General features: G+C 33.9%; 1 protein-coding gene across 2 annotated transcripts in view; it reads left to right on the forward strand.

The window, feature by feature from the left end:
- Nucleotides 1-18,789, forward strand: part of DIAPH3 (diaphanous-related formin 3) — a 428,227-nt gene that overhangs the window by 227,597 nt on the left and 181,841 nt on the right. For both annotated transcript variants that reach the window (XM_008594695.1, XM_008594703.1), the window contains one exon: nt 5,954-6,118. In XM_008594695.1, coding sequence (XP_008592917.1) covers nt 5,954-6,118 — 165 coding nt within the window. The remainder of the gene's footprint in view (nt 1-5,953; nt 6,119-18,789) is intronic.

An 18,789-nucleotide genomic window follows, 5' to 3' on the forward strand; every position in this document is an offset into this window, starting at 1 on the left:
CTTTCTTTTGACCTTTAAATTTTGTAGTATTTCTTATTTAAGGACAATAACAAATAGATCTTAGAGCATTGCCCTTGAAATTCCCTCACACAGGCACTTGTCTTTCCATTATTTTTCTTTCTACCCTCTCTCCTGAGTCTCTTAGAAAAATAATTTTTCTAGATGTTTATATATTTTTTGAATTTATCACAACATAGTAAGTTAGTTGACTCTTTCTCATATTATATTCTTTAAATTTCTTCTCAAATTCCCACTTTATTTTCACACTTTTGTTGTTGTTGTTGTTCCCACTAAATAGCAGTGTTTTAGGTGCTTCTGAAATTCCTGGGTAGATTCTACAACCATCCCAGTAAATTCATTGAAAAGAAAGACATATCTTACTTATATCCATATTCTGCATTGCATAAAGTACAGCATTTTACAGGTAAAAGAATTCCATACATTTTTCTTTAATTGAACTGCTGGTAAGCAGTAAAAGAGAAGATTGGAATGGATAAAGTGTAAACTTGTGTAATACATGGCCCAGTTGCTAGACTGGGAAGTGGGGTAATTGGGTGATTAACTGTAGCAGATTTTTCTTTTGAATTAGTATTCTCACTGTCTTGTCCCTTTCTTCTTTCTTCCCTTTCTTGCCTCTTTTCCACTTAACCCATTCTTAACAAACTTTTAAGACTTTGCTTAAATATCCTGCTCCTCATCCTCTATAAATCCTCTAATTTATAATGATCTTTTCTGAAGTCTTATTACACTTTCAAGAGTGTGCTGCACAGATTTGTGCTCACTGCTGCTTTCCAGTTGTGCGTCAGTTTTTAGTTAATCTCACCTTCTCAGCCAGGACATCCCTAATTACCCAAATTAGACTCTGTCACTTTATATAACATCAAAAGCTTTTATTTTCTTTATCATACCACTATGTGAAAATCTCATTTATTTACTTATTATCTGTCTCAACACTCTACAGTATGTGTTTCATGACAGCAAGGACTTTGCCTATGTTATTAACTGCTGTTTTCCTTAGTGCCTAGAAAAGTTTCTGGAAAAGAGTGGAACTCAATGAATACTTAACTGAATGGCTGAATCCCAGGTACTGAAAAAGTTCTGTCAAAGGTATTAGACATGTAGGACTGATTGAAGTTGGTCCTTGTAAGGTGTGTTAATGGAACTAATGGGCACCCTTGGTAGCGGAAGTGCAATAATGAGGGTGTTGACCTAAGGATAAAAGTAGAATATTTTTGTGGTAGGTGGTTTGATAATGAGTAATACTGGTGTAGACCAAGAGAAGAATTACAAATCGTAGGCCTGCTTCTTAGTTGGCTGCACTAAAGACTTGTGGTTCAGTGAATGTAAATACTGATCTGGTTGTCAGATACCTTTCAAATGGGAAGATTACAGTGATTCAGGTAGAAATTCATGACAATTTGGCCTTGGTCTTGATTTAGGTAAAGGAAATGAAAATAGATTTCTCACGGCATCAAGTGATTGGATAGATATCAATATTTTTGTAATGAGTTTTATCAAATGTTTATTTTGTTGAGTATCTCATATTTCTCTAAAGCTCCTTACAAACATAGAACCTGATACTGTTAAAAAAAAAAATAGTTAAAGCCTAACTACTGTCATAAACATTATTTTTCTTTGGAGTTTAACAGTTGGCACAAGGACAACCATGTTTGTTTTTTTCTTTTGGATGATGATGATGATTCTTTATCTGGATGGTTCAACATCCCTTAATGAGAGAATAGCCTGTCATTATTGATATAATGTGCCTTATTGATATAACCAGTTATTCAGTCCTATCAGGTAATCACTGTAAATGTCTAAGGATTAATTTGACTATTTCTAAAATTGTTTCAGTTTAATAATAATTTCACCATTCTTATGGGTAATTACCGTTATTCAAAGCTCCACTTTATTCTCTTTGGGAGCAAATTGTTTTATAGATAACATTGATAAAAAAATTAAATTTCTCTAGCTGTTAGAACAAAGCCAGGTCATTTCCATGGTTATGGATCTTGGTCATCTTTTCTATCACATCTTTTAATGAAATTGCACTGTTTTTATAATATGCACAGACATATTTCTGATTTTTTGTTGTGATTTTTACCTGAAAATCTAAGGAATGGCATTGCTTTATTTTAAACTGTGTACATAATTAATCATTGAGAATGTCTGTTTTCCCAGGTATTATGATAAAACTACTAGTATTTGTAAAGTGCCTATTCTTAAAATTCAAAGCTTTATAAGCGGTGATAGGGGCATCAAAGCAGTAGCTATAGAACCATACAATTAGAGACACCTACCAAAACAGTGTCCTTAACCTTATTGTCCAGGATAAATACTTTTCAGGGACTCAGTTAGCTTATAATATTACATTCAAAAATTTTTTGTGTGTGTATATGTGTACACGCATGCATACGTGCAGTTTTATGAAGTTCTATAACTTTTTATCAAACTTTTGACGGCAACTCTTACCCTTCCCAAAGTGTAAGAATGATGGCACTAGGGTGAAATAAGTAATTGGCACCAACGTAGTTGCAAATGAATAGACTTAATACAGCTAAGAAGGTGGAACACAGCATTTAGGGAATGGGCTTGACAGTAAGAGGTAATCACCTTTACTAGAAATGTAGCGAGAACAAAGCACTGCTAAGGAATTAGACCAGAAGGGAAAAATCACAGCTTCATTGTGGATCCAGAAGTTAGAACATGCCTGATGAATTTCCAGATGAGTACTATGGACTACGAATGCTTTCTGTCTAGTGGAACAAATGATTACTCATAGCTGTGGAGATTAGAGAAGCCTTCATGGAAGAGGAAGTATTGAATGGATGCTTGAATGATAGGTTTGGACGGCAAAGGCACAAAACTGTTTCTCTTTTATTTTATTTTATTTTTTGTCTTTTTCGTGACCTGTAAGGGGATCGCAACCTTTGGTGTGGTGTCGCCCACACCGTGCTCAGCCAGTGAGCGCACCGGCCATTCCTATATAGGATCCGAACCCCCAGCGGGAGCGTCGCTGCGCTCCCAGCGTCGCATTCTCCCGAGTGCACCACGGGCTCGGCCCCTGTTTCTCTTTTAGACAGGAGTTAAGAATATATAAATAATCCATGTGGATATATTGTCTTTCTAGACATAAATAACTTTAGATGAGAATTTATAGATTGTATAGGTAACTTATAAATTGATGTTCATTTCTGCATGACTATTTCACATTACAAATGAATCACTGTATGTTCCATTTAATGATAGTTTATAAATGCATTTCAAATGTGATTTTTATTTAGTTAAATTCACTTTACTTAAAACCTTTCATGAATGTTGATAAAGTACATGGAAACCTGTCCTGTAAGACCCTATTCTTATGATTTCTTGTGATTTTGTGGTTTGACTAATTACATAAAATCTTTTGTTATTCATCCAAGAATTATAAAATGATATCATATGTAAATATGCCAGTCACTGATACTATTGAGATCTAGATTCTAGAAAGTGTAGGGAGGCATTTTGCTATTCAGATGAATGTAAACTGAGCCGCATACAGATCTATAAAATTTTCTAAGGTCATTAAAAAATGAACTACTGTAGTAGAATCTAGACACCCTGGCTTCTAGTCTATTCTTCCTTCTAAAATACTACATATTGTTACACTTCTCACTGTGTAACAGAGACAAGAAAAGGATTACTTAAAGCACCATGAATGCAATGAGATGCCCAAAGGGTCTGTACCCCAGAGAAAACTGGGTATAGCCTTGATTCCAAGTTAGCTTCTGTTTTTTATTGTAAAGACAAAGAAGTTTCACAAGAAAATTCAGTTGATTCAATCATTACAAAAGGACACAAGGACATGGGCAGTGTTACAAAAGTTATCTATGGCTAAGTATAGCAAGCAATGGAAACTAGTAACATCAGTGAAATTAACAATGCGACATTCCAAAGTACAATTACTGAAAAGCTAAGTTGGTCAAACTGGCTCATTATCTAAAGTATAACCTCTCCTTAAGCAAAAGTTACATTCTTATGATAAAATCTAAGCACAATTATTTCTAAAGTTTCCTCCAACAGTTTGCCCCTAACACATTTTTTTCACATCTTTCCCTTCAGCAATTCATAAAATCTCTTAACAGGATTGGTATGACAACCACCTGTTAACTCTAAAATCATTAAAGTATACAATCCCATACCTAAACAGTGATTAGAGTTGATTAGATGGGCTTTTGCCCTCTGGCTGTAGGCTGTCACCTCCTATCCGAGGGCTTTTGCCCCATATATGTATTTGCCTAAAAACCCTATTCTAATGAGAATCAACATTATTTAATTAGAATTGATTAAATGGGCTGTCGTCCTCTATCTGTAGACTGTGGTCTCCCATGCGAGGGCTTTTGCCCCATACTTGCATTTACCTAAAAACCCTATTCTAAAATCAAATGAGAATCAAGATTTCTAAACCTCCACACATATATCACTATGCAGAGCATAGTATGAAAAGAAACAGGCATAGGAGGGCAGTAGATAATCCATGGACTGACCACAGACATGGGTACAGGTGAGTTATGATTGACTGGGATGCCTTACTTCCTTGTGGGGAGGTTGGGTTCTAATAACTAGAATTCATTCATGTGTTCTGGATTCACTCCCTACCTAGCATCAGTGTTGTCTCTTTTTTTCTTGCTCTTTCACATTCTCAAAATGAAGGGCCTGCATCAGTTTCCTTATTTCATCTTTTACTGGGGAAAGCTCTGACCAGAAAAACTATATCCTTTTGAAATTGTGGAAAACTTTACTTTTTAGATATAGACATTTCATTTTTGGTTTATTTGTCTTGGCCTCACTCCGGTTTTTTGTTGGTTGTTCATTTTAAGTTTTGCTGATGTCTGCTTATACTTATAAGATTAACTCTGTATTTTCCATCTCTTTATATGTCCTAGTTTAAAGGAGCCATAGTCAATTATGACTGATTCTATAAGAGTCATCTTTTCAGAATGTGGTATTGGCGATTTTATATCTGACTGCATCAGCAATTTGTCATACGACAAAGGAAATTTTGTGATTTGTTTAGAACATGTTTTTTAATGCCAGCAACTAACATATTCACATTAAATTAGACTTCTCAATTTCAGTGTGTTTTCAACTTTGTTGTCATAAATGAGAGAAAAACATTTCTGTATGTGTGTGCATGTATGTGTGTAATCATAATTTTTAATCCTGTAATTCACAGAAGAAATTATGGACTACTTTTCCAAAAAAGAAATTAAAACATTAATTTGCTTACATAATGTAAGAAGTTTTTAATTTAATTCTTCATAATTTATTTAGTTTTACTCTTAGAACCTTAAGTAAAGTTTAGAAAGAGTAAGTGGGGAATAATACCAAATATTTTTATGTACTACTAAATGTCCAGTCACTTTTCTAAGAATTTTGCGTGTATTAACTCATTTAGTCCTTGCAACAGCCCTATGAGATAGGTGATATTATTATTCTAATTTTACAGATGAAGAAATTGAGGCACAGAGACATGAAGGCACTTGCCCACAGGCACATTGCTCTCAAGTGTAGGGGCTAGAAATTGACCCCAAGTTGTCCAATTTAACTGCTATGCTCAATGCATGTATTGTTGATTTTGAAATCATTGCAATTCAACTGCAACCACTGAACTATAATCTTCATAATATATATTATTATTTTTGTAAATTGGAAGAAAATTTTTCTTAAGCTCAGTTATCAAAGAAATATTAAATATATAAAATTTTCATTTTCTGATTTTTCCATATTTAATTAGAAATTGAATTTAAGATTTCATTGCTGTACAGTATAGGTAGACTTGTAAGAATGGTTAACTATTAGAGATCATTTTGGAATTTTGGTGATTATCAGACTCAAACATTGATTTACAAGGTTGCTCCCCACCCCCAAAACATTACTTTCTAAATTTCAGAATTCCTTAACTATAATATACAGTTTTGTTATTAGTGCTAAAGAACAATATGAGAAACTTTCAAAGTTACATGAAAACATGGAAAAGTTATACCAGAGTATAATGGGATACTATGCCATTGATGTGAAGAAGGTGTCCGTGGAAGACTTTTTTACTGACTTGAATAACTTCAGAACCACATTCATGGTATGGTAAAAAAAAAAACCTTACTTTGTTTTTAAAAAGTATTTTTATCTATTCTATTTCATCTCTTTCACTTTTATTACATTTTTCTCTTGTCTGCAATAAAACCTACCATTTCTGATGTTGAAAGTTAGCTTTAAAAATTTCAGATTTTAAATCTATTGAAAAATGTGTGGTTTGTTCTCTATTTGGCCTTTCCAACATGAAGCTGTAATCAGAAATTTTGATTGAAAAAGTGACAAATTCTTAAGTTCTTCATAAAGACTCCCTTCCTGGCTGATTACAGAGCACTTTTGTAATAAGTTTTTGGCTATGAATTTGTTTCTTTATACTTAAGATCAATTTGTATTTTTGTGGTATAATTTTACCAAATTCCATGCAGCTCTTATGAAGCTTTTTTTCTTTTCTTTTCTTAATGCATTGTACAATAAGCTACCTGTGATTTGCCTTTGAATAGATTTTGTATTCATAAGGTTTCATTTAGATACTTTAATAGGGAGGTCAGGTCTTTGATGTGGAATCCTTTCATTTAGGCATTAAAAAGACCTTTTGAAAAGTATTAGCTGATTAGATGGGGGGAAAAACACACACACATTAAAGTGAGAAGGTATTGTTGCCTCCCTAGGGAAACTAGTGATACATTTCTACAATGAAAAATTGTTATTTTTAATAGATGGGTAAGTCATTTCTGTATTTCACAAATGTTTGTGGGGATTAAAAAGTTTTGAGGTGTAAGAGAAAGTTGAGTTTAAAGAGCTGCTTTTTAATCTCAGGAAAACTTTATTTCTGAGTTTATTGGACTTGGTTATAATTACTTGTTTATGATTAGGTAGGCTTTTAATAAAAACCCACTATTTTAAAGAAAAACTGGTCTACAATAAATTCATATTTGCTTACAGCTCTAGTTATTTCCTTCATAAATTCAAAATGATTCTTCAAATTATTTTTTCACTACTAGAAATGAATTTAGTTAATAAATCTATTTATTATGTACCAATTCTATATGTATCATGTGCTATATAATTTATTACTTTATATTTTATAATACTTTATGAGACAACATGGCTTAGTGGAAGTAATAAAGGCTTTGTAGTCTGAGAGAACTAGGCTTGGATTCCATACTAGTTATGTGGCTATGAATACTTATTTAACCTCTTGAGCCTCAGTTTCCATATTTGGAAAAATAAAAGATGTTAATTCTTTCCTCATAAGAGTGTTTATTATTAAATGAAATAATATGCTAGTATATTAAATGTTTATCATTACTCCTGGCACATGGTAGTTGCTCAATAAATTCTTATGTCATAAAGGGTTAATTCAGCAAGCCTGGAGTGCCCAAACCCTTCACATTTCATAGAATGGACTGGCCTTTGACTGGCTCCTGAGAGATCACCTCTAAGAACTGGGAATATCCTGCCTGCTAAGGGTGTCTTTATATACTTGAGTCTTGGGCCAACCTACATAGATATGCTGACAGTTTGATTTATGCTGAATACCTGTTTTTGTTCAACTGGTGCCCTGGGCCAAACTGTGTCAGTTTGATCTGTTGGGGAGCCAGAGACTGAGTAGCTAAGATCAGTCATGCTGACAGTCAGTGCCTAAGTGACCCGCAATAAAAATACTTGTCAGCAAGGTTTGGGTGAGCTTCCCTGAATGGCAGTACTTCATGCATACTGTCATATATTGTTGCTGGGATAATGAAGTACTGTCTGTAGGACTCTACTGGGAGAGGACAACAGAGAGCTTGCACCTGGTTTCTCCTGGACTCTGCTCCTGTGCACCTTTTTCCTTGTTGATTTTAATCTGTATCCTTTTACTGTTAGAAACCGTAACGGTGGGTATGATGGCTTTTCTGAGTTCTGTGAGTCCTACAGCAAATCATCAAACTTGAGGGTGGTTTTGTGGACCCTCTGACAAAATTATGCATAAAGTATAAAGTTGATATGTGAATTAATAATACCCTTCATATACTGAGTATTTTCTATGAACTGGACATTCTTCTAAATGCTTTACATATGTTATCTCAGTCGTTCCTCAGAACAATTCTATATCTTTTCACTGTTACCATCCTTCTGAGGCAGATGAAGAAACTGTGGCACAGAGATGGAACATATTTAGCTCAATGTCATACTGCTATAAAATGGTAGAGCTAGAATTTGAACCCATATATCCTTCCTCCAGAGCCTGCACTCTTAAATGCTATGTCATGCTGCTTCCCGTATACTATAGTTTGTTTTCCGTATTACAAATAAGAATACTGGCATTTGGAAGTTTTCCTAATGAAACCAAGCCCATCTTGTTTGTAAGTGATCAAGTTGGGATTTGAGTTCAGATCTGATTCCAAATCTTCTCAAGATCTAGGTTTTAGGCATTCTATGGGCAACTTGTCATTTCTATTACCAAGTAGGCAGAGGGAGAAAGTGTTTGAATAGGAAAACTGTTCAAAAAGAATGGGTAACAGTGACACCTATACTTTGCCTATTTCAGAGTTTCCATGGGGGCTAGAAGTAGCTGCTGTTACACACACATTCATGCACACACTGCAGTAAATTAAAATTGTTAGAGCTAAATATAAAACCTTTTTTTATATAAATATGGTTATAATGCTTGAATTTTAAAGAAAATATATCTTTAAAAAATGCAGAGTATTACTATTGGCAAAAACTACTGATAAATAAACCCCTTGTTTTGTCACAGTCTTATGATCTCTTAGGTTGCTTTTTAATTAGACATTATTCAACTTTGGAAACCAGGTTAACTTGAATGAATCAGTGTGAAAATATTAGGTCTGTAGCTACAGATGTTGAATTTTAATGGGTTGAAAGTCTGTTCTGGAAAGCCACATTAATGCAACAGGCAAAAATATATATTTTCTTTTTTTTAAGAAATACTGTTAAAATGTGTCCATTGTTAGTTACTTCATCCCAAAAACCAGTGGATGAAATAACAATGGAAACATTTTTAGGTTTACTCATGAATGAGCAAGTTTTACCATAAGGTGAAGGTCCATTTTGTACTGCAGATAGGGGGTTGGAACCACTGTCCTCACTCCACACCTAGCCCTCACAATGACAGTTTTTTTATGGAATGTTTTCCCTGAAATTTAGGCCATTCTGTCTACTGTTTGCTATGCTTGGAACACTCCCTCCATACTTTGCCTGACTAAGTTACTGTACTCACCCTTCTGATCTCTGCTCAGACTTTACTTCCTCTAGTAGGATCTGTGTCTGTCTCATTTATCTTTGTGTCTCTAGTGCAATTCATGGCAGATAATAAAGTTGTTGAGTAACACATGATCAATGGGTGACATACTTTATTAGCTAACATATGTAGTACCAACCATGTGCCAGGCTCTGTATCAACTCATTTAATCCTTATAACAACTAGAAGTGGTATATATACTGTTACTATACCCATTTACCAGATTAGGAAACTGAGGCATAGAGAGATCCTGACTTGCCTATCATTACACAGCTAGCGAGGAGTTAAGATGCTAACCCAGGCTGTCTGGATCCAGAGTCTGTATCATACATGGCTGATAGCTGTTTCAAATAGGACTAACTTGAAACCTACCCCCCCCCAATAAAAAAAGTGACCATTTTATTTGTAACTAATTTGGTTTGTAAACAATTTATTCAAAAATATTTATACTTTAGGATTATCTTAGAATTTAAACTTTAGCAATTAAAGGCTATTTATTCAAAGCAATTTGCTATACCTTTAACTGACTCATACAGTCTCTTCTTAGTGTTACAAGGATCTCACAACTAATTTGTGTAGGTGTAGCTCTTCAGGTTTTTGTTTTCTCTATGAGAGCCTTGTTACAATAGCTGAAGAAAGAACATCTGTTCCAGATTGCTGCTTCTAGCCATGTAGACCAAGGGGGAAAATTTTTAAAATCTTGTAGCTTCTCTGAGGAACAGCTGTTCATTTTGATGGCAGTTTAACTCACCTCTGTTTTATTTGAGAATTCTCAAGTGGGAATTAGTTTTTTGTTGTTGTTTTGTTTGTAAATAATCTATTATATGTACTATGCTCATTGGGGATGGTACTGTTTAGAACTACTGATCGACTTCCCAAGAAAAAGGGAGTAAATTTGCATTGTAATTTCAGTTAACTTTATTTTTGTTACCATTGCCAACAGGACAAAACCAACCAAAAACTGCCCCTGATTGAGTACTTGCTTCTTGCTAGACCCTGTGCTAACTACTTTACATGTAACGCCCCACGTTGCTTTTACACTGTTTTTGTGGGTTAACTGTGAGGTACGGCAGCTCTGTGCCTTTGCAGAGGTGCTTGAGAGTTGGTAGGGGCTAAGATTCAACACAAGCCTGCCTGACTCCAAAGCCTGTACTTTCAACAGCTTCATGTATACTGCTGCTTAGAGAGTTTGCAAGAAAAGTCAAAGCTGTGATTGTTAAGTGTGTTTCTGATAACTTGCTGGAGATATTGGGTACAAGGCATACTTTATTTTATTACTCCTTGCTATAATTTCTATTTACATTGATGGGTTCATGATAGAAGAATGTTTTTAGGCCTGATTCTATTTCAAAGCATGAAATGTTCTCTTTTAAAATTAGAGGACTGTTAAGGTAAAGCCTGGTTGCTTGGGTGAGGGATGAGGTAAAGGATAGAGAGTCAGCACCTTTCTGTAATAGATTTTTATTTTCAACAGGACTCATGTGAAGCATAAAATTCAGGTTGGAGGTACTAGGTGGAAATACCTGACCTCACACTATAAGCTGAGTAAATCGGTGGCTTGTCAGGCATCAAGATTTTTACCAAGTGAAGTTGATGCCCTCAGTCATATAATATTGAGTAACGATGATCATTGTTTTCCATTTGTGATTTATTTTAACTCATTGCATGCCATTACCAATCTATCTATTGTTAATAGATGGTATGTCATGCTTCTACAGAATGAATCAAGCTCATTATGGAATTTTTCTTGGATGCTGCTAGCAACCCCCTATCCCTTTATCTTATCCAACAGCTATAGCATGTTCATGTTTGTCCTTTGAGGTTACATCTAATTTTCCTCTCTCTCATTGGTCACTGTGGCATTGAAGCATAATGTATGTCCTGGTCCCACTTCTCATTCATATTATAGGATTTTGTTCTAACTGCTGCTTTGTACTCACATGGCCTTAATTACATGGTTTCTCCTTTTACAACCTCATTTTTTATTCTGATGATGCTTTTGTTTCTGTTTTTTTTTTAATCATTGAAAGTTCCTTTACTATTCTCTTTCTTTAACCAAAATTGTTAGCACAGTACAACACTCAACTCCTTAAGCAAATTTCATCTGACTCCTTATTTGTTTTGTTTAACATCTCATTATCGAGAAGTACTTGCTAATGCTTTCACCTCTTTAGACCCCTTTGTTATTTGCTTCATTGTAGATAAGCTATTTTCAAGGAATTTTTCTACCAAATGATACTGACTAAAATGTGCCTTTTGTTTGTTTGTTTCAATTAGACATATGTAACTACTATATGAACCCTCTGAGTTTGCAATGTCAGATATTCCCATATAGAATACTTTTTGACTTGTGCACCTTTTTTAATAAGCACATGAACGTTTCTGTTGGGGTTTTAAAGTACTGAAAAAGGCCATGAGATATTCTCCTTTTTTAATAGTTTTTTAAGACCCTGAATATCTGAAAACTCCAATTTGGAGTTAGGATTTAGAGAGCAGTAAAAAGCAATCCCTGTCTTAAAAGAGATTACTATTGCACACACAAAAAGTGGCAGAATGTTGTGTTTTTTTGTTTTTTATTTTTTGTATATGGGTATAGATATATGTGCCAAGCTTTGTAGTTATCATTTTCTAGTTTATAAAATCCAGTCTTTTTCTCATAAATTTTATTTCCCACATATATAACTCCCATCCGTATCATGTGTGATGATAATCAAAAAGAGAAATGATTAGCTCTGATTTCTACATATCTTAAGTGATTGATGGATTCTGCCTATGAAAGGCCTCACCTGTTAGCTTTGTTTGTTTGTAATAGTGATGTTTTGCTATTTGTCATACTGATGGAAAATAGCAGTGGTTGAGAGTGCAGGCTCTAGCAACAAAGCACCCTGGATTTGAGTCTTATCTCTGTAGATTATTAATAATATGACTGTAAGCAAGTTACTTAACCTTACTGATCCTCAATTTCCTGATAATAATAGCATGTGTTTCTTAGGGATGTTACATTTTGAAGGCCAAATGACATATTCCCTCAAAACAAGTTAGCTATCTACAGTAATAGAAGTATGGTAATTTTACCTTTCCTATCTCATCATAACAGGATCAATATTTTAAATATCTTATCCCTTTTTTATTTGATGCTCCCATATAGAATACTGAACTGAATAAATGCCTACCTATAGCTCTCTCTTTAGATTATTTCTACAATTTTGTTAAAATTATGTGTTATCCAGTTAAAGATTTGTCATTCATGCTGTTTGCAGATTTTAAGTTGATTTTTCATTTATACAGTTGAAATCTGCATAGTGAACAACTATAAAATCAATTATTACTCATTTAATCTTGCTTCATCTGTTGATCAAATACAATTTAATATTCTATTCAATTCTCAGACTAAAGTAGTGAATTGCAAAATAAAAATGAAATCATCCAATAAGAATATTTTTAGTATAAAATTGTTTTGATAAGGAGGACAGCCAGAACAATCTCATTTTGCCAAATCATTTAAATTACACAAATTTGATGCTTGTCAACTCTAGATGCCATTTGTGCTGACTACTATGTAGACCAACTAGACTATCAACAGGAAAGTCAAAGCACTTAACATTTATTTTGTGCTCCTTAAATCTTGTATATTGACTCATTACATGTTGTCAGAGGAAGGAAAATCATGTACAAATCCTATGGTCGGGTGTTGAGCCAGCTCATGCAATTATAGTAGGAAGCATCTTCTGTCCTTGCTTAGTTTGGTGGGCTTACAACTTGAAAATTGCATTTGGAGTCTTTTCACATAGGACTTATGTCTTCATTAGCAACTGTGTTATTCTGAGATCATACTTGGAGCTATAACTATAAAGCTCCAAACCAGAACAAAATAAATATTCTAGCTATAGATTTTTTTTCTTATTATCTTTTAGTATCTTATTATCTTTTACTTTTTAAAAATTAGATCAATTCCAAGTGCTGAATATTTTGAGTTTGCAACTTTGAAAATAATTTAATTATGACAGGTTCTTCTACTCTTTACTCTTCAGACTTTTCACAATAAAAACATACATAGATTAACTTCATTTTTCTCTTTACTGATAACATTTATTCTTACTATGCATTGTTCAATGGGATAATAAATGCTTTTGACTGACAGGTTCTATATGACTAAATGACTGGTAATTTGTATTTTCCTTTTACATTTTAAGTATTTTGTTGTTCACTGGAATAATATAACAAAAGGTAAAGGCTAGATTATTCTAATACAATAATGAGAACAAAAATAGAGTGCCAGTGGAGAGAAGAGAAATCAACTAAACATCTAACACATAACAATAAGATATATTAATCCAGGTCATTGAAAAGCTGATGCTAAAGTAGGATACCACAAACAAAATTAAATAGCATGTTCTTTGTAGTTGGATGTACTGGTCTCTTTCACATTATTCTCTCTCTCTCTCTCTCATACACAAACACGTGGGGTAGGGATTGGGGAGAGTGAGAAAGAGGGTGCACACTATTAAGGCTATCTTATGTTATGTTTTAAACATAACAAGTTTCATGTGGGACATTTGGGAGCTTTAGTTGGATGTCTCCCATGGAGAGGTGATGAGCAGTGGCTAAAAAAAGAAACAAAAGCACTGCTGTCTTGCCAAGCCCACCTTTAAGCACTATATGGCTGCCATCTTATGCATAACTGTGCCTTTATTTAGCCTCATAATTGGGAAACAAAGAGAATATTTTTTACTATATCATCTCAGAACACAAGGGAAGAGAACATACAATGAAAAGTCAAATTATACTTTAAGAATATTTCATATTTTATTAAAGAAGTGTTGAATAGGTTGAAGTATCTCATTTAGTTGAGGATTTTGCAAAGTGTTTGAGGGAATTGTGAACAAAACTCATAGCAAAGTTATGAAGGGTCATCAATGTTATGTCCCTGATGGGTTAGTAAGTGATTTGTTGTTTTATCTGAGACTGACTTTACAGTAAAGAGAAACTTGAAGCTGAAGCAGTTTAATCATCAGCACCTGCACATCCTTTGGGAATTTCTCAATTGCTTCTGAAAGGATAGTTTCCCATTTTTATAAGTTCCACAGTCATAAAAAGTTCAACTAATAACAACATCTATTGAATGTTAAGATGATAAATTGTGCCAGAGTATAGTATATTATACTCACCTATTCTCATTGATAGCATTTTTAAATAGGACTTGGTAATACTAGAAAAATAGTTTTATTTTATTTTATTTTATTGTCAATCTAGATTTCTTTCTAAAACTCCTACCTTGTAATTGTTATAAATAGGGGTTTCTAAAAATAGACCTTTTCCACAAAGTAGTCATAATCTATTGCTTATTTTTTGCATTGGGGGAAAATGTTTATATTTATTTACAAAAGAAAATATTTTTGATGGAAAACTGACAAGTTGATCACATACTTTTTATATTCTTAAAGACGTTCGTGGCTGGTATTCATTTTTTAAAATTATTTTCTTTCATGTCTCATTTTTGGAATATGTACAGGACAACAGGAATGCATTTTTTAAAGGTTTTTTTCAAATTAAAATATTTTCCATTTGTTTTTGAAGATGAAATCATCAGGACATTTTAGAAAGCAGTCATTAATAAGTATGGTTGAGCCTTGCCTCTTCTTAAAGGTTAACAAACTCCAACCAGGTGCTTATTATCAGGAATATATTGGACCCGTACGTGGTTGTTTACTTTTGAGAAAATTAGCCTTATTTTCTTAGTACCTAACACTCACTTCCCTGGAAAGCGTGGGGATTTAAGTTGAGTTTGGCTAATCTCATTTTAGGGACTTGAGACAAAAATTGAGTACTTAGGAGGGGAAAAAAAAAAAAAATTGTCATAAAGAGATCCCTGGCTCACATAGCTTGAGTATCCATTAGTGTGAATGAAATACAACTGTCAACAAGAAGACATTTATAAGCTTTTCAGCATATTATTTTCAAGTAATAAAATGTCTGTTAGCTTTCTAAGTCACAAAAATGTACAGGATATTATGTTGCAAAATGTCGAGTTGGGTAAATGAAGCTATTCAGATGGGCTAAGACTCAGAAATAAAGATGAAGTACAATCAGAACTTCAGGATCTAAGGCAGTCTACTTGTATTTAATACTATCATTTTTATATTTTATATATTACAATTTTTTTGTGGTTCAAGATATATTTCTTTTCAAAGTTTATATAGGTTTTCTCCCATTTAAAAATTAATAGTCTAGGGCCGAGCCCGTGGCGCACTCGGGAGAGTGCGGCGCTGGGAGCGCAGGAGCGCTCCCTCCGCGGGTTCGGATCCTATATAGGGATGACCGGTGCACCCACAGAGCTCACTGGCTAAGCGCTGTGCGGCCAGTCACCAAAAAAAAAAAAAATTAATAGTCTATACCCCCTTATCTGTGGTTTTGCTTTCTGCGGTTTCAGTTACCTGTGGTCAACTGCAGTCCAAAAATAGGTGAGTAAAGTACAATGAGATTTTTTAAAAGCATTAATTACTTTGAATTTTTACAGCTCTATAAGAACAAAGGGTAGAGAAGTAAAAAAGTAAAAAATAAAAAAAAATCCCTATGTCATTTTATTTATACAGTGTCAGGTAACAGGTTTTTAAATAATTTTCTTTAAATGTATTTTAATTGACACATTGTAATTGTATGTGTTTATGGGGTATAGTGTGCTGTTTTGATACATATATGTTGTATAATGATCGGGTCAGAGTCGTTAGCATAACCATCACTTCATGCATTTATCATTTCTTTGTGGCGAGAACATTCAAAAGCCTCTCCTTTAACTATAACATAATGTACACAACTAAACTTAATCATAGTCACCCTACTGTGCAACAGAACACCAGAATTTATTCTTCCTATTCAATTGTAATTTTGTACCCACTGGCCAACTCTCCCTGTTTTTCCTTACCCCCTCCTTCTCAGTCTCTGGTAACCAATGTTCTAGTCTCTCCCTCTATAATATCAATGGGGTTTTTTGTTTGTTTGTTTGTTTAAATTCTACATATGAGTGAGATCATGTGGTATTTGTCTTTCTGTGCCTGGCTTACTTCACTTAACATAGTGCCCTCAGGTCCATCCATGTTGCCACAAATGACAGGATTTCATTCTTTTTTATGGCTGAATAGTATTCTGCTGTGTATGATATACCACTTTTTTTTATTCATTCATCTATTGTTGGACATTTAGGTTGATTCCATATCTTGGCAATTGTAAATAGTGCTGCAATAAAAATGGGAGTGCAGATATTTCTTCAACATATTTATTTCATTTTCTTTGGGATTGCTGGATCATATGGTAGTTCTATTTTTAATTTTTTGAGGAACATCCGTACTGTTTTCCGTAATGGCTGTACTAGTGTACACAATTTTACCTTATAAAATAAGACTGATATATCCACAAGTAAAGGCATATTTGGAATATAAGCTATTTCTTAAGCTTTTGGGGGAGGGAAACAAAATGCACATTCGTATTTTAAATTTTATTTTTTGGGAAAAAAATAAATGTTAATTGTATCATTGGGCAATGTTTCAAGTTAATTTATCAGGAATATCTCATTTCAAGTGAAAGCAGTACTTTGGGGAGAAAAACAGGAAACTAAACTAACTCTCTTTCCAGAATAAAATCTCATACACATTAGACTTAGAAGTATTAAAAACAGTGGGTGCATACATATATGTAAATTAAATCTTGAGAGGTATAATAGCTTGAGGTTGAGAACTACATCTTGCCTTCCATATTTAATTCACTGTTATACCTTCCCTGCCAAGTAATCCAGACCATATTGGATGCAACCATTTTATCTCCAGTCAACTCAATGTACCATCATATTCCAACATCTCTGAATAGAAAGCATTTATATTCTCATAGGAACTATGAAAGCATGATAGAAGCATATATAACTGATGTAAACTAGAAAGTGACTCTTCTTGAATTGTTGCTGGATAAATGTGTTTGAGGCAGTTCATGAATGATATTGGAATATTAATGAAAATGATACTAAAAATTAATGATTTATAGTAATATAATAATATTGGCTAACATGTATATTGTGCTAATGTTATATGTGCCAGACAATGATGTAAATCATTTACACATGTTAATTCATTTAATTCTTAAAATATTCCTATATAAAAGGTACAAATAGATATGCTCATTTTACAGTAGAGGAAACTGAGCCATAGTCACACAGCTATTTAGTGCTAGATGGTTATGTAAACCAAAACAATATGATTTCAGATTTCCACCCCTTTACCATTTTACTGTCTTTCTAATGTGCAGCAATAACCTCAGGCAGATTTTTAAAAATATTTTTTAAAAGTGATGAAGTGTCACACTTACTGTATTTTTGAAGATGTTCTTGATTTTCAATTAAACAAACGTTTTTGTGAATCCTTGCTCAGAACAGATTTTATATGGCTTTCCAATTAACTTTGCTTACTTCGTATACTAAAACACATGTATAAGGTACCCAGATAAACGTGTAGTGTATAAGAACTGCCACATTATACAAAAGTTTTTAAGAAATAAGATCTCTGTTGTTCAGTCTTATAAAAGATCACACTTTTGAGGACTGTGCTTATCACAATACGGTTTACTAGGGACTCTTGAAGATCTATCCCACCACAGTACAATGAGCTATTTTAAAATGTGGCTGTCTTGTGAGAAAGGAAAATCTCCAAGGGCAAAAGGAGTTAAAGAGAAAATAGCAAAGTTAAAACCTGAATGTTGAGTATAGGTAAGCAAAGGGGGAAAGCCAGGCTTGTCCTGGATGCGAAGAACAACATCATGGCTCAGTGCAGGGTGAGTACACTGAATAGGACTTTTACAACAAGTCTTGGGCAAAAGGAAATTAAACTTGTCCGGTTTAGACATGATGCCTGGCTATTTACAGAAGCAAATTCAAAGCTCTGTGCCAGAACACAATTACAGTTTAGGTCCTCAGAATTTTCAAAAATTAAGTTCGATCAAATAAGAATACTCAATCCCAATCACCAAATACAAACACAAGGGATTGTGTGGTGAAGTAATCAGGGGAAAAAACAGCAGATATAGACTCCCAAGACTCCAGATATGGAATAACAATATGTGAAATATTTAAGAAAATAAAAGATGAGATTTTACAAAAGAGAGAAATAGGAGACTACCAAAAATGACCAAACAGTTTTAAAAAAGAACCAAATAGAATTTGTGAAAGTGAAAGTATGATAGTTGAAATTAAACATCCAATTGATTAAAGAGCCGATTATACTAAGTAAAGGAAAGAAATGCTGAATTGAACGTTTGATCTAAATAAATTGTCTAGAATGCAGTTCAGAGATACTGTGTGACTAGAAGTGTAAAATTCTTGTCAAGAAACAAGGAGAACAGGATGAGAAGGCCTGCCGAGTGTACAGTGAAAGTCCCAGAGCATAGACTCAAAAGAATGAATGCGGGGCCGGCCCAGTGGCGCACTGGATAAG

This window comes from Galeopterus variegatus, unplaced genomic scaffold, assembly GCF_000696425.1.
Source record: "Galeopterus variegatus unplaced genomic scaffold, G_variegatus-3.0.2 Scaffold165, whole genome shotgun sequence".
In the NCBI taxonomy this organism is placed as follows: domain Eukaryota; kingdom Metazoa; phylum Chordata; class Mammalia; order Dermoptera; family Cynocephalidae; genus Galeopterus; species Galeopterus variegatus.